The sequence below is a fragment of the Anomaloglossus baeobatrachus genome, chromosome 2 (genome assembly GCF_048569485.1).
Source record: "Anomaloglossus baeobatrachus isolate aAnoBae1 chromosome 2, aAnoBae1.hap1, whole genome shotgun sequence".
Classification (NCBI taxonomy): domain Eukaryota; kingdom Metazoa; phylum Chordata; class Amphibia; order Anura; family Aromobatidae; genus Anomaloglossus; species Anomaloglossus baeobatrachus.
This window is the reverse complement of record NC_134354.1, coordinates 645,540,554-645,568,404: the sequence shown is the minus strand read 5'-3', so window position 1 is coordinate 645,568,404 and position 27,851 is coordinate 645,540,554. Positions and strand designations below refer to the sequence as shown.

At 50.7% G+C, this 27,851-nt stretch overlaps 1 protein-coding gene across 4 annotated transcripts in view; it reads right to left on the bottom strand.

The window, feature by feature from the left end:
* Positions 1 to 14,496, bottom strand: part of CNPY2 (canopy FGF signaling regulator 2) — a 79,586-nt gene extending 65,090 nt beyond the window's left edge. The window contains exons 1-2 of one of the 4 annotated variants that reach the window (XM_075336959.1): positions 14,457 to 14,496; positions 5,857 to 5,976 (exon numbers count right to left, since the gene is read on the bottom strand). In XM_075336959.1, coding sequence (XP_075193074.1) covers positions 5,857 to 5,976; positions 14,457 to 14,472 — 136 coding nt within the window. In that variant the 5' untranslated portion in view covers positions 14,473 to 14,496. Of the gene's footprint in view, positions 1 to 5,856; positions 5,977 to 10,657; positions 10,734 to 12,979; positions 13,326 to 14,321; positions 14,424 to 14,456 lie in introns of those variants that run through there. The other 3 variants (XM_075336960.1, XM_075336961.1, XM_075336958.1) reach the window with 3 other exon arrangements.
* Positions 14,497 to 27,851: the final 13,355 nt, after the last annotated feature.

Sequence of the window (27,851 nt, the reverse complement as noted above, 5' to 3'; positions counted from 1 at the left end):
GATGTGTAAACAGTGACTATTTGCTCTTATTGCAAAGCATTGCTCTTAAACCAAGTTACAAAGGTTTAAAAATCTTTGCTTGTCTTGCAAAACGCTCTCAAACCAAGTTACTCTTAATCCAAGGTTCCACTGTATTCTTCATATTTTTTTATTATATTATTCTGTTACACTGCAGTGACCGAAAACACAAATCTAGTGGTTAGATTTTGTATTTGTTTTAAATAATTTTATATTGTGCTCTGACAGCAAGAGCACAGTCTCCTTTTTCCACAAGACACTTTCTGACTGTGTGCAAGGCATCATGAAATCTGAAGATTACCAAAGGATTTTAGGTGGCAATGTAGTGCCCAGCGTCAGAAAGCTGGGTTTGCGTCCTAGATTATGTGTCTTTAACCCCTTAACGACCGCCGATACGCCTTTTAACGGCGACAAATTAGGGAACTTTTTCCGATCCGCCGCTTTTTAACGGCAGTCGGAAAAAAGGGTCTAGCGCCCCCCAGAGTCAGAAAATTTCCGGGGTCTCAGCTGCCGGGGGTAGCTGAGACCCTGGAGATCATGATTCTGGCCGGTTTTTCCGGTCCCCGCTCACCTGATGACCGGTATACACCGTATACCGATCAAGTTATAGTAAATGACCGCGCCGGTAAAAAATGATTTATCTCCCATCTGGCATGATCGAACATGTCAGATGGGAGATAAATCTTTTTCCCGGTTCCCTCCGGTCCCCTCGGTATCCCCAAAGTGCCCCCCCGACCCCCAACCCCCTCCCGAAAATCCAAGATGGCCGCGCGCACCGGCGATCACAGCAGCGCGCCGGCCGCATTTCCCCCTTTCCTATGGTTTCTGTCGCATATGCCATAACACATGCGACAGAAACCTGCTCCCCAGGCCCTGCCGGGTCCCCCCCTATCCCCACCCCGGTGTTCCCCGGTGTGATACATACCTGTCGGAGCACTGATCCCCCGCGGCCCCCTCCTCCGGCTCCTTCACAGCAGACGCCGGTCACATGTGCCGAGCAGCTGACAGCTTCCTGTGTTGTGAGACGCTGGCTGCTGCTGCTCGGCACTTTGCAGTTGTGACCCAGGGAGGGTGGGTGCAGATTCATTGCACCCACTCTCCTCAAATGGAGGGTCCTCACACCTAGAAAATGGGGGATACGTTCCCTGAACGTGTCCCCCATATTCTAGAAGGTCCAGAGTCGACGTGGGACGTCCAAATGGATTACAGCGGATTTTTTTTCTTTTCAATAAATTGGCTAATCAGGGAATGTTTTGGGGAGTGTTTTTTCAAATAAATTTTTTTTTGTTGTCAATTTTTTTTTTTATTACTGTCAATTAGTTATGTCGGGTATCTGATAGACGCCGTGACATAACTAATTGCTGGGCTTGATGCCAGGTAACATTACACACCTGGTATCAACCCCATTTATTACCCCGTTTGCCAACGCACCAGGGCGCGGGATGAGCTGGGGCGAAGCGCCAGGATTGGCGCATCTAATGGATGCGCCACTTCTGGGGTGGCTGCGGTCTGCTATTTTTAGGCTGGGAAGAGTCCAATAACCATGGCTCTTCCCATCCTGAGAATACCAGACCCCAGCTGTCAGCTTCACCTTGGCTGGTGAACTAATTTGGGGGGACCCCACGTTTGTTTGTTTTTTTTTAATTATTTATTTATAAATAATTAAAAAAAAAAAACAGCTTGGGGAGCCCTCCAAATTGATCACCAGCCAAGGTGAAGCTGTCAGCTGTGGTTTGCAGGCTACAGCTGTCTGCTTTACCCTAGCTGGCTATCAAAAATAGGGGGGACCCCACGTCATTTATTTTAATTATTTTTTTTTCTTTTTGGGCTAAATACAAGGCTAGGCACCCTTTAGTGCCACATGAAAGGCACTAAAGGGCGCCAGCTTAGAATATGCAGGGGGGTGGGACGTTATATATGTTTGACATCTATCCATTCATCCATTGTAGCATTTTAGGCTATGTGCCCACAATCAGGGTTTGCAGCAATTTGGGCGCAGAGTGTTTTCCCTGCGTCCATAACGCTGCGTTGTGCAGTAGAAGCACAGTGGAAGGATTTTTGGAGATCCCATGCCCACTGTGCTTCTTTTCTCCGCAGCATAAACCGACCTGTGGCGCAGCTTCCCAAGCCTCAGCATGTCAATTTATGCTGCGGAGATGAGTGTGCTCTGCAGGTAGCATAGAGCTCCACAGCGGCCTGAACCCAAATCGTGTGCATGGGCAGCTGCGTTCTCCCGTGGACAACACTCACATCTCTGAAGGAAGGCTGACACTGTGTACTGGATGCCGTGTCGCTGGATCATGGCCACATAGCCTAAAAGTGAGACATTTGTTGCTACAGCAACATTTTTGTGAAGTACCTGTGGATTCAAAATGCTTACTATACTTCTGAATAAAATCCTTGAGGGGTCCAGTTTCCAAAATGGAGTCACTTGTGGGGGGTTTCTAATGTATAGGTACCCAAGAGGCCCTGCTAATGTGACATGGTGCGCGCAATTTATTTCAACTTTTCCAAAATTTAAATGGTGCTCCTTCCATTCCAAGCCCTCCCATATATCCAAACAGAGGTTTTTGGCCACATATGGGGTATCCCTGCGCTCACAAAAAATTGGATAACAACCTGTGGGGTCCACGTTTTGTTGTTGCCTCTTGAAAAAGTGAGAAATGTGATGCTAAAGAAACATTTTTGTGAAAAAAATGAAAATTTTCAATATGGCAACCTAAGCTTATCAAATTCTGTGAAGTATTCGTGGATTCAAAATGCTCAATATACACCTAGATAAAAGCCTTGAGGTTTCTTGATTCCAGAATGGGGTCACTTGTGGGGGGCCTCCACTGTTTAGGCACTTTAGGGGCTTTCCAAATGCGACAGCGTCCACTAATTATTCCAGCCAAATGTTCAGTCAAATTGCACTCCTTCCCTTCCAAGACCTGCCGTGTGCCCAAACAGTTGATTTCCACCACATATAAGATATCACCAAACTCAGGAGAAATTGCAGAATACATTTCATGGTGATTTTTTTCCTGTTACCCTTGTGAAAAAAAAAGCTACCTGGTTGAAGTAACAATTTTGTGGTAAAATTTTATTTTTTTATTTTCATGGCTCAACGTTATAAACTTCTGTGAAGCACCTGGGGGTTCAGGGTACTCACCAAACATCTAGATAAATTCCTTGAGAGGCCTAGTTTCCAATATGGGGTCACTTGTGGTGGTTTTTTGCTGTTTACGTACCTTAGGGGTCCTCCAAATGCAACATGGTGCCCGCAATCTTTTTCAGCCAAATTTCCTTTCCAAAATTCAAATATTGCTCCTTTCGTTCCAAGCCCTCCCATTTGTCCAAACAAAGGTTTCAGACCACATGTGAGGTATCACCGCGCTCATAAAAAAGTGGGTAACAAACATTTGGGTCAAATTTTTGGAATTACCTCTTGAAAAAGTGAGAGAATTGATGCTAAAGCAACATTTTTGAGAAAACAATTACAATTTTCAATATGACAAAGTAACGTTATCACAATCTGTGAAGTACCTGTGGGTCCAAAATGCTCAGTATACCCCTCGATAGAAGCCTTAAGGGGTCTAGTTTCCAAAATGGGGTCACTTGAGGGGGGTTCCTGCTGTTTAGGTACCTTAGGGGATCTGTAAAAGCAACATGGTGCCCGCAATCTGTTTCAGCCAACTTTGCTTTCCAAAATTCAAATATTGCTCCTTTTATTCCAAGCCCTCCCATTTACCCAAACAAAGGTTTCTGACCACATGTGGGGTATCGGCGCGCTCATAAGAAAGTGGGTAACAAAGTGTGAGGTCCAATTTTTGGTGTTACCTCTTGAAAAAGTAAGAAAATTAGTGCTAAAGTAACATTTTTAGGTAAAATGTTAATTTTTATTTTTTTTCATTCCATATTACTTTAGTTCCTGTGAAGCACCTGAAGGGTTAATAAACTTCTTGAACGTGGTTTTGAGTACCTTGAGGGGTGCAGGTTTTAGAATGGTGTCACTTTTGGGTATTTTCTGTCACCCAGGCCTCTCAAAGTCACATCAAATGGGATGTGGTCCCTAAAAAAATGGTTTTGTAAATTTTGTTGAAAAAATGGGAAATTGCTGATGAACTTTGAACCCTTCTAACTTCCTAACCCCAAAAAATTTTGTTTCAGAAATTGCGCTGATCTAAAGTAGACAAGTGGGAAATGTTATTTATTAACTATTTTGTCTGACATAACTCTCCGGTTTATGGGCATAAAAATTAAAAGTTTGAAACTTGCAAAATTTTTAATTTTTTTGTCAAATTTCAGATTTTTTCACAAATAAAATAAAAAAATATCATCCTAAATTTACCTCTAACATGAAGCCCAATATGTCACGAAAAAACAATCTCAGAATCATCGGGATCCATTGAAGCGTTCCAGAGTTATAGCCTTATAAAGGGACACTGGTCAAAATTGCAAAAAATGGCCTGGGCATTAAGTACAAATCTGGCTTCGTCCTTAAGGGGTTAAGCAGAACAATGGCCCCAAACATACTTCAAGATTCACCCAGAAATAGATGGAAACAAAGCGCTGTAGGGTACTGAAGTGGCAGCAATGAGTTTGGATCTAAATCCCAGTGAATACCTGTGGAGAGATCTTAAAGGGAACCTGTCAACGGATTTGGGGCCTATAAGCTGTGGCCACCACCAGTGGGCTCTTATATACAGCATTCTAACATGCTGTATATAAGAGCCCAGGCCGCTGTGGAAAATGTAAAAATCACTTTATAATACTTACCTAAACGGTCGCTGGGGTGAAGTTTGGACAAATGGGCGTCTCCGTTCTCCAGTGCCTCCTCTTTCAGCCATCTTTGTCATCCTTCTTCTGAAGCCGGTATGCATGACGCGTCCTGCGTCATCCACACTTGCCGGCATGGAGATCCTGCGCAGGGCAGATCAAAGTATTGTAATGCGCCTGCGCAGGACCCGCGAGTGTGGATGACATAGGACGCGTAATGCACACAGGCTTCAGAAGAAGGATAAAGATGGCCGAGGATGAAGATGGCCGAAAGAGGAGACACCAGCGCCGGAGAACAAAGAAGCCCATTTGGCGGTCACAACAGGACTGGAGAACAGCTGATCTTACCGATTAGCTGCAGCAGACGATATCGTAGCAGACGTCTGCTGCAGCTAATCGGTAAGATTAGCTGTTCTCCAGTCCTGTTGTGACCGCGCGTGCTCCTGCGGTCACAACGAGATCTGAAGAAGGGAGGGCGCATGTGCCGCCCTCTCAGGCACAAGACTAGGTAATACTGGCTTCAGAAACATGGTGACTGAGATAAGGGCAATTCGCAGGCACCAACTCCGACGCCATGTTACTCAATAGAGAAATTTGCACAGAGCAAGAGAGAGGGAGGAACAGGCGGCGGGGGGCGGTCTTTCCATGTGTATAACCCGCCCGGATATTATCAGCAGAGGTGCAACTGTCAGTCAAAATGATGAATTTTTAAACTTCACAAACTTGGATTTCACAGCCTAAACATCCGAGCTGCCCACTAATGGTATGTACACAATGTGCCTGTACTGCACTGGCTGCACCTTGTATACCAAAATCCTGATGTTTGGTTCCCATTAAGTGCTCATGATTTATCTGCGGAGGTCATTTTGGTATATGCATTATGTGACTCAATTATGTCTGGATACAAATTTTCTACTTTCAGAACAAACAAATACTGTAAATAAATGTAACCCTTTAAAAACGATGACAACTGCATAGTAATCATTTTAAGGAAACAAACTTTATGGTAATACACAAATATTAATCCTTACAAATGATACAAATATTGTATAATGACAGCTGTCAGCCATCATCGCTCACCTCCGCAGTGCACATCCTGCCCTCTCCTGCCCAGCGTACAACCGAATAATGGAACCAAAGTGACAGCAAGCAGAAGCCAGTGGGATTTAGGGACCACCATCTTTAGTGTCCACCCCAAACCTGTAGATTGATCAAACAGATAGAAAATGTTTTATACTCATGGCTACATAGAGCAAAAAATACCTTCCCTTTTCATCTGAAATAATGAATTAAAAAAATAAGTAAAAAAAGACATCAGTTCAAAGGCAGCTAACTAGAGTACTACAAGGAATTGAAGCCTCACATATGATGAGAGGATGAAAAAGTTAGATATGTTTAGCTTAGAAAAAAGACGTCTCAGAGGAGATCTCATTTATTTGTATAAATACATGTGTGGTCAATATAAAGGACTGGCACATGACTTATTCCTTCCAAAGACAATACTAAGGACCAGGAAGCCGTCACTGCAGGTGGAAGAAAAGTGATTCCGGCAGCTAAATAGGAAAGGGTGCTTTACAGAAAAGGCTGCTTTAGACGCAACGACATCGCTAGTGATCGCTGCCTGTGGCTCACAACATCGCTAGGACCCGTCACACGCACTTACCTGCCTAGCGACGTTGCTGTGGCCGGCGAACCGCCTCCTTTCTAAGGGGGAGGTTCGTGCTGCGTCACAGCAACGTCACACGGCAGCGATCCAATAGAAGCAGCCGCATGAAAGTCACGCCCACTTCGTTGCCGGAGGACGCAGGTACGCTGTTGTTCGTTGTTCCTGGGGTGTCACACATAGCGATGTGTGCTGCCTCAGGAACGACGAACAACTTGCGTCCTGCAACAGCAACGATATTTGGGATTAGAACGACGTGACAATGATCAACGATATGGTGAGTAATTTTAATCCTTGGCGGTCGTTCATACGTTTCACATGCAATGACGTCGCTAACAAGTCCGGATGTGCGTCACGAATTCCGTGATCCCAACGACATTCCGTTAGCGACTTTAGAGAAATCAGACTGTGGAATGCCCTAGCACAAGGGGAAGTAAAGAAAAAAACACATTAAAAAATAAAACGGATGCATTTTTGCCCCGGTGTTTTTTTAACAGTCAATGGCAAAGCGCAGGGAAAAACGCTGAAAAAAGTGACATGCTGTTTCTTTTTTCTGCAACCAAAACTGCAGGCAAAAAAGAAGCAACGTGCGCACAGCCTTTCAGATTTCTCATAGACTATGCTGGGGAAGGTCATATATGCAGTTTAGGACAACAAACTGCATCCAAAACTGCACCAAAAAAGCAGAAAAAAAACACAGCAAAAAAGCAGCGTGTGCACACGGCCAAAGACTGCTTTCAAAATTAGAAGTGAGAATAGTTTAAATAACAATTTGGTGTGCCCACCGTATCACTACAACTTACAAAACAGATCCAAAGCATCATCTTCTCCGACTGGCACACACAGTTTTTGAAGCAGCTTGGCAGCGAGGTTGTTACAAACAACTTCGAGAACTAACCACAGATCTTCTGTAGATGTAGCTTTTCCAAATAATTCTATCTCCTCATGTAATCCCAGACAGGCTGGATGATTGTGAGACCACGGCTCTGTGGGGGCCGCATCATCATTTCCAGGCCTCCTTGTTCTTCTTTATGTTGAAGATACTTCCCAATAACTTTGGGGTAGCTTTCCTGCTGTAGAATAAATTTGGAGCCAATCAGACGCCTCCCTGATGGTATTACATGATGAATACGTATCAGCCTGGATTTCTCAGCACTGAGGACACCAAGAAATGGGCAACATTGAGGACTCTAGAGGAAGTGCTCGTGCTCGGCCAAGAAAACGCAGTGCAGCAAACAAAAGACATATCATGATTACTTCACTTTGAAATCGAAAGATGTCCAACAGAGCCATAAGGGCTACAACTAGTGAGACCAAGCTACACCCATCCACTTTCAGAGACGTTTGGCTAAAAGCGATCTTCACAGAGGAATCAAGGCCAAAGAGCCATATTTTTGTCATGGAAAGAAGATAAAGTGACAACTATGCACGAAACCATAGAAACTGAGGTAAAGAAAAATGGCAGTGGACTGAGGATTGAAAGTGTGACATTTTGGGCAGAAGGCAGATCATTCACTAGAGCCTAGAGAACGGTACAATACTGAGTAGCTGCAGGCAGCAGTGAAGCATGGTGGAGGATCTGGGCATGTCAGGAGCCGTATTTCAGCAAATGAAATTGGGGATTTGCTCAAGATTAATAGTGTCCTCAATACTGTGGGCAGATACATACGGTATCCATCATACAATACCATCAGGGAGACGTCTGTTGGTTTAAAATTTATTCTGCAGCAGAACAACAACCCCAAATATACATCTAATGTCATTAAGGGGAATCTGTCACCAGGTTTTTGCTCCCCCATCTGAGAACAGCATAATCTAGAGACAGAGATCCTGATTCCAGCGATGTGTCACTGAGCTGTTTACTGTCATTTAAAAAAAATCCCTGTTTTCTCTGCTAAGAATTAGCAGTTCTTTGAATTCTGAGCTCTGTATAATCCCAACCACACCACTGATTTTCAGCTTACTGGCAATGTATAACATACAAAATAAAGCTGCCAATCAGTGGTGGGTGCAGGGTTACACAGAGCTCATGAATATGGAGGATGACGTGGCAACAGGATCACTAGTGCTGTAATGATAATCTCCTGATGATTAAACAGTGATTTTATCAACAGTACACTAAGAAGCCCAGTAAGGGACACATCGCTGGAATCAGGGTCTGTGTCTCTACATTATGCCCTCAGATTAGGTGGGTGACAAATTAGCTTTAGGAACTATTTTCAGCATAAGAAAACATCCCCAGAAGATCTGTGGATAGTTCTACAAGATGTTTGGAACAAAATCCCTGCCGAGTTCCTATGTGAACTGTGTGTAAACGCACCTAGAAGGATTGATGTGGTTTTGAAAGCAAACAGTGATCACACCATATTATATAATTATTTATTATTATTGGGTTTTTTATTGGGGAGGGGAATTAAATTTTGTTCACCATTTCATCCCATTTGTATTTTTCTGGCTGCAGTCACACATTGCATACATTGTATGGTGACATGAATGCTGTCACTCAAAACCTGTTCTTGCAAAAGCTCAGATCCTTATGTCATTGGAAAAATTAAAAAGGTGGAATTCTTGGAAGAAAGGGAGGGAAACATGCAACAAATGGAAAGACGAAACATGGCCGCGCAGCCGTACGGGGGGGCACACCGTGCACTCAGCTAGCCCAGTCACAGGGGACGGCGGCACCATTCACTCTGCTCACCCACTGCAGGGGCCAGCACACTGCGCACTTTGCTCACACACTGCAGAGGCCGGCACACTGCGCACTCTGCTCACACACTGCAGAGGCCAGCACACTGCGCACTCTGCTCACACACTGCAGGGGCCAGCACACTGCATACTCTGCTCAGACACTGCAGGGGCCAGCACACTCAGGGCCGGATTAAGGTTGGTGGGGGCCCCTGGGCAGAAAATCTGGTGGGGGCCCCATAAACGTTAACATTTTTAGCCATAACAGTAGAGCACGAACTGTAGCATTTAGATATAAATTTAATGAACATTTATCTTCTCCTGTTCTGCCACATTCAGATTTACAGGACTACAATACAGACACAGTCCAGGATCTCTCACAGCCGTCACTTATACACACAGTACAATACAGATACAGTCCAGGATCACTCACAGCCGTCACTTACACACACACAGTACAATACAGACACAGTCCAGGATCTCTCACAGCCGTCACTTATACACACAGTACAATACAGACACAGTCCAGGATCACTCACAGCCGTCACTTACACACACACAGTACAATACAGATACAGTCCAGGATCACTCACAGCCATCACTTATACACACAGTACAATACAGATACAGTCCAGGATCACTCACAGCCGTCACTTACACACACACAGTACAATACAGACACAGTCCAGGATCTCTCACAGCCGTCACTTATACACACAGTACAATACAGATACAGTCCAGGATCACTCACAGCCGTCACTTATACACACATACACAGTACAATACAGACACAGTCCAGGATCACTCACAGCAGTCACTTATACACACAGTACAATACAGACACAGTCCAGGATCACTCACAGCCGTCACTTACACACACACAGTACAATACAGACACAGTCCAGGATCTCTCACAGCCGTCACTTATACACACAGTACAATACAGATACAGTCCAGGATCACTCACAGCCGTCACTTACACACAGTACAATACAGACACAGTCCAGGATCTCTCACAGCCATCACTTATACACACAGTACAATACAGATACAGTCCAGGATCACTCACAGCCGTCACTTATACACACATACACAGTACAATACAGACACAGTCCAGGATCACTCACAGCCGTCACTTATACACACACAGTACAATACAGATACAGTCCAGGATCACTCACAGCAGTCACTTATACACACAGTACAATACATATACAGTCCAGGATCACTCACAGCCGTCACTTATACACAGAAAGTAGAGTTACTCACATATTTTTTTATTCATCCCAATGTTAAGGCAGCCAGGGCCGGCTCCAGGTTTTTGTGGTCCCCGGTTGAGTCTCAGTGGGCCCCATCCACACACAGTCACGCACATACACATACAGGCATACGCACATATACATATTTGAAGACAAATTCACAAAAATACATTTAAACAGACAAATATATGCACAGTCATATACACTGACACACATGCAGACACAGACGCATTACAGGTGTTAATATGGAGAAGTCACAAGCAGCATCACTCACCTCCCCCGCCTGTTTCCGTCCAGCTCCTCCAGGACATGTGGCTGTGTTGCATGATGGCCATCACTAACAGACATGACTGCACACCATGCACACTGACACAGCACTTCTGTATATACATCACAGGAGGGGCTAGGGCCTACAATATATACATTACAGGAGGGGCAGGGGGCATAGACGTTACTGGGGGGCATAGATGTTGCTGGAGTGGCAAACAGCTCTGGTGGCGTACACATTACTGGGATGGGTGGCTTAGCGCTCTGGGGTGCCGCACAGACTGCTCTGATTCATATATACACACACACAGCTCTGCTTCACACACACACACAGCTCTGCTTCACACACAGCTCTGCTTCACACACAGCTCTGCTTCACACACACACACACACAGCTGCTTCACACACACAGCTCTGCTTCACACACACACACACACAGCTGCTTCACTCACACAGCTGCTTCACACACACAGCTCTGCTTCACACACACACACACACACACAGCTCTGCTTCACACACACACAGCTCTGCTTCACAAACACACAGCTGCTTCACACACACAGCTGCTTCACACACACAGCTGCTTCACACACACAGCTCTGCTTCACACACACACAGCTCTGCTTCACACACACACACACAGCTCTGCTTCAGCTCCGTTTCACACACACAGCTCTGCTTCACACACACACATCTTTCTTCAGCTCTGCTTCACACACACACAGCTCTGCTTCACATACACAGCTCTGCTTCTCACACACACACAGCTCTGCTTCACACACACACACAGCTCTGCTTCACACACACACACAGCTCTGCTTCACACACACACACACACACACACACAGCTCTGCTTCACACATACACACAGCTCTGCTTCACACACACACACACACACACACACAGCTCTGCTTCACACACACAGCTCTGCTTCACACACACACACACACAGAGCTCTGCTTCACACACACACACACAGAGCTCTGCTTCACACAGAGCTCTGCTTCACACACACAGAGCTCTGCTTCACACACACAGAGCTCTGCTTCACACACACAGCTCTGCTTCACACACACACAGCTCTGCTTCACACACACACAGCTCTGCTTCACACACACACAGCTCTGCTTCACACACACACAGCTCTGCTTCACACACACACAGCTCTGCTTCACACACACACACAGCTCTGCTACACACACACACACAGCTCTGCTACACACACACACAGCTCTGCTTCACACACACACAGCTCTGCTTCACACACACACACAGCTCTGCTTCACACACACACAGCTCTGCTTCACACACACACACACAGCTCTGTTTCACACACACACACAGCTCTGTTTCACACACACACACAGCTCTGCTTCACACACACACAGCTCTGCTTCACACACACACAGCTCTGTTTCACACACACACACACACACACACAGCTCTGTTTCACACACACACACACAGCTCTGTTTCACACACACACACACACACACACACACACACACACACAGCTCTGTTTCACACACACACACACACACACACACAGCTCTGTTTCACACACACACACACAGCTCTGTTTCACACACACACACACACACACACACACACACACACACAGCTCTGTTTCACACACACACACACACAGCTCTGTTTCTCACACACACACAGCTCTGTTTCTCACACACACACAGCTCTGTTTCTCACACACACACACACACACACACACACACACAGCTGTTTCTCACACACACGTACACACACACACAGCTCTGTTTCTCACACACACAGCTGTTTCTCACACACACGTACACACACACACAGCTCTGTTTCTCACACACACAGCTCTGTTTCTCACACACACAAACACACACACACACACACAGCTCTGTTTCTCACACACACACACAGCTCTGTTTCTCACATACACACACACAGCTGTTTCTCACACACACACACACACACACACACAGCTCTGTTTCTCACACACACAGCTCTGTTTCTCACACACACAAACACACACACACACACAGCTCTGTTTCTCACACACACACACACAGCTCTGTTTCTCACACACACAGCTCTGTTTCTCACACACACACACACACACACACACACACAGCTCTGTTTCTCACACACACATACACACACACACACACAGCTCTGTTTCTCACACACACATACACACACACACACAGCTCTGTTTCTCACACACACACACACACACACACAGCTCTGTTTCTCTCACACACACACACAGCTCTGTTTCTCTCACACACACACAGCTCTGCTTCACACACCACACATCTTTCTTCAGCTCTGCCCTTACCTGCTCTGATGCCATCCTCCTGCTGCTCCGGTATAGGCCGCCGTCCTCCTGCTGCTGTTCCGATGCCATCCTCCTGCTCCGGTGAGTCTCCTCTGCTGGCCTTCTCATATGCGGCCGCGGCACCGGCCTTCTCATATGCGGCCGCGGCACCGGTCTTCTCATCCGCGGCCGCGGTCTGCTGTGACGGCCGCGGCAGCGGTCTGCTGTGACGGCCGCGGCGGCGGTCTGCTGTGACGGCCGCGGCGGCGGTCTGCTGTGACGGCCGCGGTCTGCTGTGACGGCCGCGGCATTGGACCCCGCAGCAGAGCAGGGAGCAGGCATACCTTTGACCCCGGAAGTACAAACTACTTCCGGGGTCAATCAGCGTCCGGCGCCCGCAGTTTGTTTTTGCGTCTTAGAGACGCAGATACAAATAAATGTAGGTGCGCGCACCCCCCCCCCCCCCCCCGAAAACACAGCTGATTTATTAGACTGTCTTTACGGAGGGGGAGAGGGTGTGAAGAAAAAAAAAATTGCTGACGGGTGGCAAGTATGGCCCTGGTGGTGGGGGCCCCCTTGGAAGCTCTGATGGTGGGGGCCCCGGGGCTGAAGCCCCGCCTGCCCCGCCTATAATCCGGCCCTGAGCACACTGCGCACTTTGCTCACACACTGCAGGGGCTGGCACACTGCATACTCTGCTCACACACTGCAGGAGCCAGCACACTGCATACTCTGCTCAGACACTGCAGGGGCCAGCATACTGCATACTCTGCTCACCCACTGCATGGGCTGGCACACTGCATACTCTGCTCACACACTGCAGCTGCCATACCGTGCACTCAGCTAGCCCAGTCACAGGGGATGGCGGCACCGTTCTCTGCTCACACACTGCAGGGGCTGGCACACTGCGCACTCTGCTCTCATACTGCGCACTCTGCTCATACACTGCGCACTCTGCTCTCACACTGCGCACTCTGCTCATACACTGCATACTCTGCTCTCACACTGCGCACTCTGCTCATACACTGCGCACTCTGCTCATACACTGCGCACTCTGCTCATACACTGCGCACTCTGCTCATACACTGCATACTCTGCTCTCACACTGCATACTCTGCTCTCACACTGCGCACTCTGCTCATACACTGCGCACTCTGCTCATACACTGCGCACTCTGCTCATACACTGCGCACTCTGCTCATACACTGCGCACTCTGCTCATACACTGCGCACTCTGCTCATACACTGCATACTCTGCTCATACACTGCATACTCTGCTCATACACTGCATACTCTGCTCATACACTGCATACTCTGCTCATACACTGCATACTCTGCTCGCACACTGTGCACAGTCCATTACTTTATGTGACTTCCTACAGAATAGGATGGAGCGTCATTCTTCGCTCACTGCACAGTATGGAAGCTTTGTCCGCAATACCGGACACCCCAGCATCTTCAGACATCCCGGCTCCCTCCCCGACCACCCAGCGGTTACCGGCTCCTGTCCACATCAGCAGCTTCAGCAACACTTGAGAAGCCCCTCACCAAGGCTGCCCTGTACCCGCCACATAACAATGAGGAATACAAGTAGAAGCCATTATTATCTGTCCTTCCTCTAGACACGTACAGTAACGTCATACGACTGTCCCCGACAATTAATCGATTCATTAGTTGTAATCAGGCAACGCTTAGACAGCTACATCTCACGGAGTAGGACCCCAGAAAAGGGGCGTGGCGAAGTGGAGAAGCTAAGTACTTTCTAGAAAAACCTGTGATAATCAGAGTCACCTGACCGTGACGTCACGTTTTCTCGTGACGCGTCTGGTTGTCTAACGTTAACTTGGGGCTATACCAGTATAGAGGCTTCAGTGCGCAGCAGGCTGTGCTATAAGTGGAGGGGTGTGTAAACTCACAGCTGGGGCTCAGGACTATGGGCAGGAGGCTGCTCACAGCTGGGGCTCAGGGCTATGGGCAGGAGGCTGCTCACAGCTGGGGCTCAGGACTATGGGCAGGAGGCTGCTCACAGCTGGGGCTCAGGGCTATGGGCAGGAGGCTGCTCACAGCTGGGGCTCAGGGCTATGGGCAGGAGGCTGCTCACAGCTGGGGCTCAGGACTATGGGCAGGAGGCTGCTCACAGCTGGGGCTCAGGACTATGGGCAGGAGGCTGCTCACAGCTGGGGCTCAGGGCTATGGGCAGGAGGCTGCTCACAGCTGGGGCTCAGGACTATGGGCAGGAGGCTGCTCACAGCTGGGGCTCAGGGCTATGGGCAGGAGGCTGCTCACAGCTGGGGCTCAGGGCTATGGGCAGGAGGCTGCTCACAGCTGGGGCTCAGGACTATGGGCAGGAGGCTGCTCACAGCTGGGGCTCAGGACTATGGGCAGGAGGCTGCTCACAGCTGGGGCTCAGGACTATGGGCAGGAGGCTGCTCACAGCTGGGACTCAGGGCTATGGGCAGGAGGCTGCTCACAGCTGGGACTCAGGACTATGGGCAGGAGGCTGCTCACAGCTGGGGCTCAGGGCTATGGGCAGGAGGCTGCTCACAGCTGGGGCTCAGGACTATGGGCAGGAGGCTGCTCACAGCTGGGGCTCAGGGCTATGGGCAGGAGGCTGCTCACAGCTGGGACTCAGGGCTATGGGCAGGAGGCTGCTCACAGCTGGGGCTCAGGACTATGGGCAGGAGGCTGCTCACAGCTGGGACTCAGGACTATGGGCAGGAGGCTGCTCACAGCTGGGGCTCAGGGCTATGGGCAGGAGGCTGATCACAGCTGGGGCTCAGGACTATGGGCAGGAGGCTGCTCACAGCTGGGGCTCAGGGCTATGGGCAGGAGGCTGATCACAGCTGGGGCTCAGGACTATGGGCAGGAGGCTGCTCACAGCTGGGGCTCAGGGCTATGGGCAGGAGGCTGCTCACAGCTGGGACTCAGGACTATGGGCAGGAGGCTGCTCACAGCTGGGACTCAGGACTATGGGCAGGAGGCTGCTCACAGCTGGGGCTCAGGGCTATGGGCAGGAGGCTGCTCACAGCTGGGACTCAGGGCTATGGGCAGGAGGCTGCTCACAGCTGGGACTCAGGGCTATGGGCAGGAGGCTGCTCACAGCTGGGGCTCAGGGCTATGGGCAGGAGGCTGCTCACAGCTGGGGCTCAGGGCTATGGGCAGGAGGCTGCTCACAGCTGGGGCTCAGGGCTATGGGCAGGAGGCTGCTCACAGCTGGGACTCAGGACTATGGGCAGGAGGCTGCTCACAGCTGGGACTCAGGACTATGGGCAGGAGGCTGCTCACAGCTGGGACTCAGGACTATGGGCAGGAGGCTGCTCACAGCTGGGGCTCAGGACTATGGGCAGGAGGCTGCTCACAGCTGGGACTCAGGACTATGGGCAGGAGGCTGCTCACAGCTGGGGCTCAGGGCTATGGGCAGGAGGCTGCTCACAGCTGGGACTCAGGACTATGGGCAGGAGGCTGCTCACAGCTGGGGCTCAGGGCTATGGGCAGGAGGCTGCTCACAGCTGGGGCTCAGGACTATGGGCAGGAGGCTGCTCACAGCTGGGGCTCAGGACTATGGGCAGGAGGCTGCTCACAGCTGGGACTCAGGGCTATGGGCAGGAGGCTGCTCACAGCTGGGACTCAGGGCTATGGGCAGGAGGCTGCTCACAGCTGGGACTCAGGGCTATGGGCAGGAGGCTGCTCACAGCTGGGGCTCAGGACTATGGGCAGGAGGCTGCTCACAGCTGGGGCTCAGGACTATGGGCAGGAGGCTGCTCACAGCTGGGACTCAGGACTATGGGCAGGAGGCTGCTCACAGCTGGGGCTCAGGGCTATGGGCAGGAGGCTGCTCACAGCTGGGACTCAGGACTATGGGCAGGAGGCTGCTCACAGCTGGGGCTCAGGGCTATGGGCAGGAGGCTGCTCACAGCTGGGGCTCAGGGCTATGGGCAGGAGGCTGCTCACAGCTGGGGCTCAGGACTATGGGCAGGAGGCTGCTCACAGCTGGGGCTCAGGGCTATGGGCAGGAGGCTGCTCACAGCTGGGACTCAGGGCTATGGGCAGGAGGCTGCTCACAGCTGGGACTCAGGACTATGGGCAGGAGGCTGCTCACAGCTGGGGCTCAGGACTATGGGCAGGAGGCTGCTCACAGCTGGGGCTCAGGGCTATGGGCAGGAGGCTGCTCACAGCTGGGGCTCAGGGCTATGGGCAGGAGGCTGCTCACAGCTGGGGCTCAGGGCTATGGGCAGGAGGCTGCTCACAGCTGGGGCTCAGGGCTATGGGCAGGAGGCTGCTCACAGCTGGGGCTCAGGGCTATGGGCAGGAGGCTGCTCACAGCTGGGGCTCAGGACTATGGGCAGGAGGCTGCTCACAGCTGGAGCTCAGGGCTATGGGCAGGAGGCTGCTCACAGCTGGGACTCAGGACTATGGGCAGGAGGCTGCTCACAGCTGGGGCTCAGGACTATGGGCAGAAGGCTGCTCACAGCTGGGGCTCAGGACTATGGGCAGGAGGCTGCTCACAGCTGGGGTTCAGGACTATGGGCAGGAGGCTGCTCACAGCTGGGGCTCAGGACTATGGGCAGGAGGCTGCTCACAGCTGGGGCTCAGGGCTATGGGCAGGAGGCTGCTCACAGCTGGGGCTCAGGGCTATGGGCAGGAGGCTGCTCACAGCTGGACAACTGGGGCTCAGGACTATGGGCAGGAGGCTGCTCACAGCTGGGGCTCAGGGCTATGGGCAGGAGGCTGCTCACAGCTGGGGCTCAGGGCTATGGGCAGGAGGCTGCTCACAGCTGGACAACTGGGGCTCAGGACTATGGGCAGGAGGCTGCTCACAGCTGGGGCTCAGGGCTATGGGCAGGAGGCTGCTCACAGCTGGGACTCAGAACTATGGGCAGGAGGCTGCTCACAGCTGGGGCTCAGGACTATGGGCAGGAGGCTGCTCACAGCTGGGGCTCAGGACTATGGGCAGGAGGCTGCTCACAGCTGGGACTCAGGACTATGGGCAGGAGGCTGCTCACAGCTGGGGCTCAGGGCTATGGGCAGGAGGCTGCTCACAGCTGGGGCTCAGGGCTATGGGCAGGAGGCTGCTCACAGCTGGGGCTCAGGGCTATGGGCAGGAGGCTGCTCACAGCTGGGGCTCAGGACTATGGGCAGGAGGCTGCTCACAGCTGGAGCTCAGGGCTATGGGCAGGAGGCTGCTCACAGCTGGGACTCAGGACTATGGGCAGGAGGCTGCTCACAGCTGGGGCTCAGGACTATGGGCAGAAGGCTGCTCACAGCTGGGGCTCAGGACTATGGGCAGGAGGCTGCTCACAGCTGGGGTTCAGGACTATGGGCAGGAGGCTGCTCACAGCTGGGGCTCAGGACTATGGGCAGGAGGCTGCTCACAGCTGGGGCTCAGGGCTATGGGCAGGAGGCTGCTCACAGCTGGGGCTCAGGGCTATGGGCAGGAGGCTGCTCACAGCTGGACAACTGGGGCTCAGGACTATGGGCAGGAGGCTGCTCACAGCTGGGGCTCAGGGCTATGGGCAGGAGGCTGCTCACAGCTGGGGCTCAGGGCTATGGGCAGGAGGCTGCTCACAGCTGGACAACTGGGGCTCAGGACTATGGGCAGGAGGCTGCTCACAGCTGGGGCTCAGGGCTATGGGCAGGAGGCTGCTCACAGCTGGGACTCAGGACTATGGGCAGGAGGCTGCTCACAGCTGGGGCTCAGGACTATGGGCAGGAGGCTGCTCACAGCTGGGACTCAGGACTATGGGCAGGAGGCTGCTCACAGCTGGGGCTCAGGACTATGGGCAGGAGGCTGCTCACAGCTGGGGCTCAGGACTATGGGCAGGAGACTGCTCACAGCTGGGACTCAGGACTATGGGCAGGAGGCTGATCACAGCTGGGGCTCAGGACTATGGGCAGGAGGCTGCTCACAGCTGGGACTCAGGACTATGGGCAGGAGGCTGCTCACAGCTGGAGCTCAGGGCTATGGGCAGGAGGCTGCTCACAGCTGGGACTCAGGACTATGGGCAGGAGGCTGCTCACAGCTGGGGCTCAGGACTATGGGCAGGAGGCTGCTCACAGCTGGGGTTCAGGACTATGGGCAGGAGGCTGCTCACAGCTGGGGCTCAGGACTATGGGCAGGAGGCTGCTCACAGCTGGGGCTCAGGGCTATGGGCAGGAGGCTGCTCACAGCTGGGGCTCAGGGCTATGGGCAGGAGGCTGCTCACAGCTGGGGCTCAGGGCTATGGGCAGGAGGCTGCTCACAGCTGGGGCTCAGGGCTATGGGCAGGAGGCTGCTCAGGGCTATGGGCAGGAGGCTGCTCACAGCTGGACAACTGGGGCTCAGGACTATGGGCAGGAGGCTGCTCACAGCTGGGGCTCAGGGCTATGGGCAGGAGGCTGCTCACAGCTGGGACTCAGGACTATGGGCAGGAGGCTGCTCACAGCTGGGGCTCAGGACTATGGGCAGGAGGCTGCTCACAGCTGGGACTCAGGACTATGGGCAGGAGGCTGCTCACAGCTGGGGCTCAGGACTATGGGCAGGAGGCTGCTCACAGCTGGGGCTCAGGACTATGGGCAGGAGGCTGCTCACAGCTGGGACTCAGGACTATGGGCAGGAGGCTGATCACAGCTGGGGCTCAGGACTATGGGCAGGAGGCTGCTCACAGCTGGGACTCAGGACTATGGGCAGGAGGCTGCTCACAGCTGGAGCTCAGGGCTATGGGCAGGAGGCTGCTCACAGCTGGGACTCAGGACTATGGGCAGGAGGCTGCTCACAGCTGGGGCTCAGGACTATGGGCAGGAGGCTGCTCACAGCTGGGGTTCAGGACTATGGGCAGGAGGCTGCTCACAGCTGGGGCTCAGGACTATGGGCAGGAGGCTGCTCACAGCTGGGGCTCAGGGCTATGGGCAGGAGGCTGCTCACAGCTGGGGCTCAGGGCTATGGGCAGGAGGCTGCTCAGGGCTATGGGCAGGAGGCTGCTCACAGCTGGACAACTGGGGCTCAGGACTATGGGCAGGAGGCTGCTCACAGCTGGGACTCAGGACTATGGGCAGGAGGCTGCTCACAGCTGGGGCTCAGGGCTATGGGCAGGAGGCTGCTCACAGCTGGGGCTCAGGACTATGGGCAGGAGGCTGCTCACAGCTGGAGCTCAGGACTATGGGCAGGAGGCTGCTCACAGCTGGGGCTCAGGGCTATGGGCAGGAGGCTGCTCACAGCTGGGGCTCAGGACTATAGGCAGGAGGCTGCTCACAGCTGGAGCTCAGGACTATGGGCAGGAGGCTGCTCACAGCTGGGGCTCAGGGCTATGGGCAGGAGGCTGCTCACAGCTGGGACTCAGGACTATGGGCAGGAGGCTGCTCACAGCTGGGGCTCAGGACTATGGGCAGGAGGCTGCTCACAGCTGGGGCTCAGGGCTATGGGCAGGAGGCTGCTCACAGCTGGGACTCAGGACTATGGGCAGGAGGCTGCTCACAGCTGGGGCTCAGGACTATGGGCAGGAGGCTGCTCACAGCTGGGGTTCAGGACTATGGGCAGGAGGCTGCTCAGGACTATGGGCAGGAGGCTGCTCACAGCTGGGGCTCAGGACTATGGGCAGGAGGCTGCTCACAGCTGGGGCTCAGGGCTATGGGCAGGAGGCTGCTCAGGGCTATGGGCAGGAGGCTGCTCAGGGCTATGGGCAGGAGGCTGCTCACAGCTGGACAACTGGGGCTCAGGACTATGGGCAGGAGGCTGCTCACAGCTGGGGCTCAGGGCTATGGGCAGGAGGCTGCTCACAGCTGGGGCTCAGGACTATGGGCAGGAGGCTGCTCACAGCTGGGGCTCAGGGCTATCGGCAGGAGGCTGCTCACAGCTGGGGCTCAGGGCTATGGGCAGGAGGCTGCTCACAGCTGGGACTCAGGACTATCGGCAGGAGGCTGCTCACAGCTGGGGCTCAGGACTATGGGCAGGAGGCTGCTCACAGCTGGGGCTCAGGACTATGGGCAGGAGGCTGCTCACAGCTGGGGCTCAGGGCTATGGGCAGGAGGCTGCTCAGGGCTATGGGCAGGAGGCTGCTCACAGCTGGACAACTGGGGCTCAGGACTATGGGCAGGAGGCTGCTCACAGCTGGGGCTCAGGACTATGGGCAGGAGGCTGCTCACAGCTGGGGCTCAGGACTATGGGCAGGAGGCTGCTCACAGCTGGGGCTCAGGAAAGTCATTCTCAAGGTTCAGCCTCCATCTTTCCTGGCCGTGAGAATACTTCACCATTAGCCCTTATTTCCTGCATTTACCATGCCTCTGACATCAGGAGGATCACACAGGATTTGGACATACAGTACAGACCAAAAGTTTGGACACACCTTCTCATTTAAACAGTTTACTTTATTTTCATGACTCTGAAAATTGTAGATTCACATTGAAGGCATCAAAACTATGAATTAACACATGTGGAATAAAATATTTAACAAAAAATTGTGAAACAACTGAAAATGTCATATTCTAGGTTCTTCAAAGTAGCCACCTTTTGCTTTGATTACTGCTTTGCACACTCTTGGCATTCTCGTGATGAACTTCAAGAGGTAGTCACCGGAAATGGTTTTCACTTCACAGGTGTGCCTTGTCAGGTTTAATAAGTGGGATTTCTTGCCTTGTAAATGGGGTTGGGACCATCAGTTGTGTTGTGCAGAAGTCTGGTGGATACAAAGCTGATAGTCCTACTGAATAGACTGTTAGAATTTGTATTATGGCAAGAAAAAAGCTGCTAAGAAAAATGAGTGGCCATCATTACTTTAAGAAATGAAGGTCAGTCAGACTGAAAAATTGGGAAAACTTTTAAAGTGTCCCCAAGTGCAATGGCAAAAACCATCAAACGCTACAGAAACTGGCTCACATGAGGACTGCCCCAGGAAAGGAAGACCAAGAGTCACCTCTGCTGCGGAGGATAAGTTTATCTGAGTCACCAGCCTCAGAAATGGCAGGTTAACAGCAGCTCAGATTAGAGACCAGGTCAATGCCACACAGAATTCTAGCAGCAGACACATCTCTAGAAGAACTGTTAAGATGAGACTTTGTGCAGCAGGCCTTCATGGTAAAATAGCTGCTAGGAAACCCCTACTAAGGACAGGCAACAAGCGGAAGAGACTTGTTTAGGCTAAAGAACACAAGGAATGGACATTAGACCAGTGGAAATCTGTGCTTTGGTCTGATGAGTCCAAATTTGAAATTTTTGGATCCAACCACCGTGTCTTTGTGCGACGCAGAAAAGGTGAACGGATGGACTCTACATGCCTGGTTTCCACCATGAAGCATGGAGGAGGAGGTATGATGGTGTGGGGGTGCTTTGCTAGTGACACTGTTGGGGATTTATTCAAAATTGAAGGCATACTGAACCAGCATGGCTACCACAGCATCTTGCAGCGGCATGCTATTCCATCCGGTTTGCGTTTAGTTGGACCATCATTTATTTTTCAACAGGACATTGACCCCAAACACACCTCCAGGCTATGTAAGGGCTATTTGACTAAGAAAGAGAGTGATGGGGTGCTACACCAGATGACCTGGCCTCCACAGTCACCAGAACTGAACCCAATCGAGATGGTTTGGGGTGAGATAGACCACAGAGTGAAGGCAAAAGGGCCAACAAGTGCTAAGCATCTCTGGGAACTCCTTCGAGACTGTTGGAAGACCATTTCCGGTGACTACCTCTTGAATTTCATCAAGAGATTGCCAAGAGTGTGCAAAGCAGTAATCAAAGCAAAAGGTGGCTACTTTGAAGAATCTAGAATATAAGACATATTATCAGCTGTTTCACACTTTTTTGGAAAGTATTTCATTCCACATGTGTTAATTCATAGTTTTGATGCCTTCAATATAAATCTACAATTTTCAGAGTCATGAAAATAAAGAAAACTGAATGAGATGTGTCCAAACTTTTGGTCTGTACTGTATACATAGGACATATAACTAGAATTTGCAGCGTTTGTGTTAAAAATTGGTGCATATTTTCTATACCGTATTTGGTCCAGACCTGTATATAAAAATAAAAAAATGCCAGACCGGTGACTTACCCTCCAGATCTAGGGTTATCATTGAAATGACTGGGTAAGGTCTAGAGATGAGCGGGACCCGTGGAAATTCGGCTCTGCGGGTTCAGCCGGACTTTAGCTAAAGATCGGTTTGGGACCTGGACTTGACCTGAACCCCAATCAAAGTCACTAATTGGGCAGTCTGGTTCTCCACCCAATTGCAGCCAGCCATACACAGATCTCTTCCAGGAGTGTTTTTTTTTTTAATTTTTTTTTGTTCAGTTCACACTACATCTGATCATACTGTTGTTACCCCCCAGTCCAAGCCGTTTAAACACTGCAATCAGCTCGCACTGAGCTGAGCACATGTGAGTGCTGTACATACGTAAAGCACCCAAATTGGGTTTTGTTTTTTTTTAAAGTCCGTGTTCGGTATGAATACCAAACCTGGGGTTCGTTCATCTTTAGTAAGGTCCACACTAAAGGCCGCTTTACACGGGACGATTTATCGTGCGTTCACATGTGCGATCGCACCCGCCCCCTTCGTTTGTGCGTTACGGGCAATTTGTTGCCCGTGTCGCACAAAGTCGGTCACCCCTGTCACACGTACTTACCTCTCAAACGACCTCGCTGTGGGCGGCGAACATCCACTTCCTGAAGGGGGAGAGACGTTCGGCATCACAGCGATGTCACACAGCGGCCAGCCAATAGAAGTGGAGGGGCGGAGATGAGCGGGACGTAACATCCCACCCACCTCCTTCTGCATTGCCAGCGGAACGCAGGTAAGCTGTGTTCATCGTTCCCGGGGTGTCACACGGAGCGATGTGTGCTGCCTCGGGAACGATGAACAATCGGCAAGCAGAAGGACGATAGATTTTTTTTTTTTTTTTAAAATGAGCGACATGTCGACGAGCAATGATAAGGTGAGTATTTTTGCTCACTCACAGTCGCTCGTAGCTGTCACACGCTACGATATGCCAAACGATGCCGGATGTGCGTCACTAACGACGTGACCCCGACGACATATCGTTAGATATATCGTAGCGTGTAACGGGCCCTTTAGGCACGTTCCTGCAACAGATTGAAATGCTGCAAATTTCATGGTGAATTCCCACACTGCAGATTTGTTTGCATAAATTTTTGTGATCGAGACTCTTCCATTCATCTGAATGGGGTTCTTTCAGAAGAATGGGGCAGGTGCTGAACCTTCTACAGGAGAGTCAGCAGCATGTGAACTCTCTAAACAGCAGCCAATCCCTGCCCTGATTCTGCACTAGAAATACAGCAAAGGAATGAGATTAAAGTGGGCTTTACACGCAGCGATATCGCTAGCGAGCGTACCCGCCCCCGTCGTTTGTGCGTCACGGGCAAATTGCTGCCCATGGCGCACAATATCGTTAGGAGCCGTCACACGGACTTACCTGACTAGCGACGTAGCTGTGTCCCGCGAACCGCCTCCTTTCTAAGGGGGGCGGTTCGTGCGGCGTCACTAAGCGGCCGCCCAATATAAACGGAGGGGCGGAGATGAGTGGCCGTAACATCCTGCCCACCTCCTTCCTTCCTCATTGCCGGCGGCTGCAGGTAAGGCCCCTTTCACACGTCAGTGATTCTGGTACGTTTGTGCTTTTTTTTTAAACGTACCAGAATCACTGACATACGCAGACCCATTATAATGAATGGGTCTGCTCACACATCAGTGATTTTTCACTGCACGTGTCTCCGTGCGGCGTACCCGCGTGTCCGTGATTGCAGCATGGAGACATGTCCATTTTTTTCTGGGATCACTGATGTCCCACGGACCACGCAGTGGTGTGGTCCGTGAAACACGTGCCAGAAAAAAACGTGCTTCTAAAATAAAAAGCATTTTAACTCACCCGGCTCCAGCGACGCTCTCTTCAGCCTGTTCTCCCTGCTGCTTCTGAGCCGGCTCATTACGAATATTCATGATGCACGAAACAGCCGACCCGGAAGCAGCTGCTGCGGGGGTCAGCAGCGGCCGGATGCTGCACCGCGGGAGCGATCAGCACCATGGAGCGCGCACAGGTGAGTTAATCTCTAAGTGCAATCACGGGCCACAGAGAACGGAGCCCGGATTGCACTTAGACAACCCATGTGTGCCGTGATTCACGGCGCACGGAGGGACATGTGCGTGTTTTACACGCCAGTGAAAAACGTCAGTGTTTTTCACTGACGTGTGAAACGGGCCTAAGCTGTAGTTCGTCGTTCCCGATGTGTCAGACATAGCGATGTGTGCTGCCTCGGGAACGACGAACAACCTGCGTCCTCAACAATCAAGGATTTTTTGAAAAGGAACGACGTGTCAACGATGGACGATTCGATGAGTAATTTCCATCGTTAACGGTCGCTCATTGGTGTCACACGAAACAACGTCACTAACTATGCCGAATGTGCGTCACGGAATCCGTGACCCCGGCGATATATCGTTAGATATGTGGTTGTGTGTTACGGGGCCTTAAGGCAAAACTCAGCCACTTTGCTGGTACTTTAAAATGTTGCAGTTAGGCCCGTTTCACAAGTCAATGAAAAACACTGACGTTCTTCACTGACGTGTAAAACACGCACGTCTCTCCGTGTTCCATGATTCACGGCACACGTGGGTTGTCCATGTGCAATCCGTGATCTGTGATCGCACATGGATATTACTCACCTGCCTTCACTGCTGCTGTCCATGGTGCTGATCTCCTCGGGTCTCCAGCATCCGCCCACTGCTCTCAGCAGCTACTTCCTGGTCGGGTTTTCCTGCCCCTCATGAATATTCATGAGCCAGGCAGGAGCTGCCGAGAACAGAGGCTGCAGAGCGAATCGCAGGCAAGGTAAGTTGAAAATATTTAATATGTCCGTGATTTTCTGGTACGTGTTTCACTGATCACACACGGATCACACCATAGTGTGGTCAGTGGGTCATCAGTGATGCCAGAAAAAAACTGACTTGTCTCGGTGCAGTATCACGGCCACGCGTGCACGCTGCACAGAGACAAGTTCAGTGAAAAATCACTGATGTGTGAGCAGACCCATTGATTATAATGGGTCTGCGTATGTCAGGGATTCTGGTACGTTTTAAAAAAAGCACAAACGTACCAGAATAACTGACGTGTGAAACAGGCCTTAATCTGCATAAAATACGCAGTGGCAGACATATTATTGGTGCAACCTGTGCGGCCACCAAGTGCCCAAGTGGGAAGGGGGCCCATTTCTACCTCCAAAACAGGTGGCATTGTGCATTCTGATGATATTTTGGGCGGCAAAGGGCCCATATATTGTCATTGCACATGGGTCTAGTTCTGTCTGTTCACCAGTGGGAATATGTGTGAGTCTAGCCTAAAGCTATGTCACACAGATGTATTTGTTAGTGGGTGAAAAATGCAGAAGTGGTGCCTGTGTTTCTATTATACTTTCTCTGATTTTTGCTGATGTGAAATACTGACCAAAATACTGAACATGTGAATGTGGCCTAAGTGGTTTTACAATTGTAAGATGTGACCTTTTCTGACGTATGAGAACTAAGCGGATTTTTAGTAAGTAGTAAATAGCACATTTGCTTGTTTTTAAAGGGGTTTTCTGTACATCATAAACGGAAAACAGATTTTTAATTCTATTGTTTTCTGCTCACTGCCTCGGTTACCTCTGCACTCTAGTAGTGGTGCCTGATTTCCTAGGGAAACCGCTGTGTTTACAAGCTCTTTTCTATAGGATATGCAAGTGTTGCAAGCAGAAGAGTATGGGCTGGGGACCAGCTCAATAATGCTGTGGGTCCAAACAATCAATCAGGAGCACACAGACTCCCTGGTAAGGCCGGAGTCACACGCACGAGAGACTCGCATCTACGGACAGGAGCGTCTCAGCTGCATAGAAATACATGCAGCTGACCGGCTCCTGTAAGGAGTGTTCGGTCATGCCGCGTGATGCAATGCAAGACCCGGGCAAGTCTTTCGCAAGTATGATTGACCTAAGCTGGAGCCTCCTGATCTACAATGTTGAGACAACCACTCCAATACCTGTACATATGTGTTTTTCTAAGCATTGTATGTATTTCAAATAAAGCGCAAGTGTTTTATTTATTTAGAAAAGATTCTTTCCTCTGGTATACTATGGCATTTCTGTTAGTAAATAAAATAGTTTGAGAAGCCAATGAACAGTATTTCTTACAAATCTGGAAAGACTTTTTATTACCTCTCACCAATGGATGTTGTTCCCGGTGTGCTATTTTGCAGTAATTGAACACTCTTGGCCTTACGTTGACTGTCTGAGGAGATCAGCTGTCCCGTTGGCATCTGGGCCATAATGTCCGTGTTACCCTATGATCAGAGATGGTCACAAGACTATCTTGTCCTGAAGAGTTGGCAATGTGAGGGTCGTATATAGTACAAGTAAAGCCATGTTCACAAATTGACTGAGGAGTGTTTTACCCGAGTATTTGTAAGCCAAATACTGGATAGTCAGTTCCAGTTGAGAGTTGTCATTTTCTCAGATAACACATTATGTGCAGAGAAACCATCTACAGTGAGATCAGAGCAAATAGATTGTGAAGTCACAACTCTGTTCACATGGCGTTAGGCCCCAAGGGAGCCACTGAACGTAGGACCCATGTCGGAACCCAGAAAAACTTGTTTCGGTCGTATGTGACAGCAGAAGGTTATTATTGGACCCATACAGGCATGTTTATGCATGGCACAAGATTAGTGCTGAGGATGTGGCCGACAGAGCTGCATTGATAAAAATGTATTGTGCTATGAGATCACCCAGTATCCCTAACTCTACGATCTAGTACCAATATACTTCTGGAAGAAATGACAATAGTATGTGTGTATCCTGCGGCCAGCTGACATACAAGGCTGAATACAGCGGGGTCGCAGGGTTTATACTGAATTATGCCAGGGATGTCCTTGAAA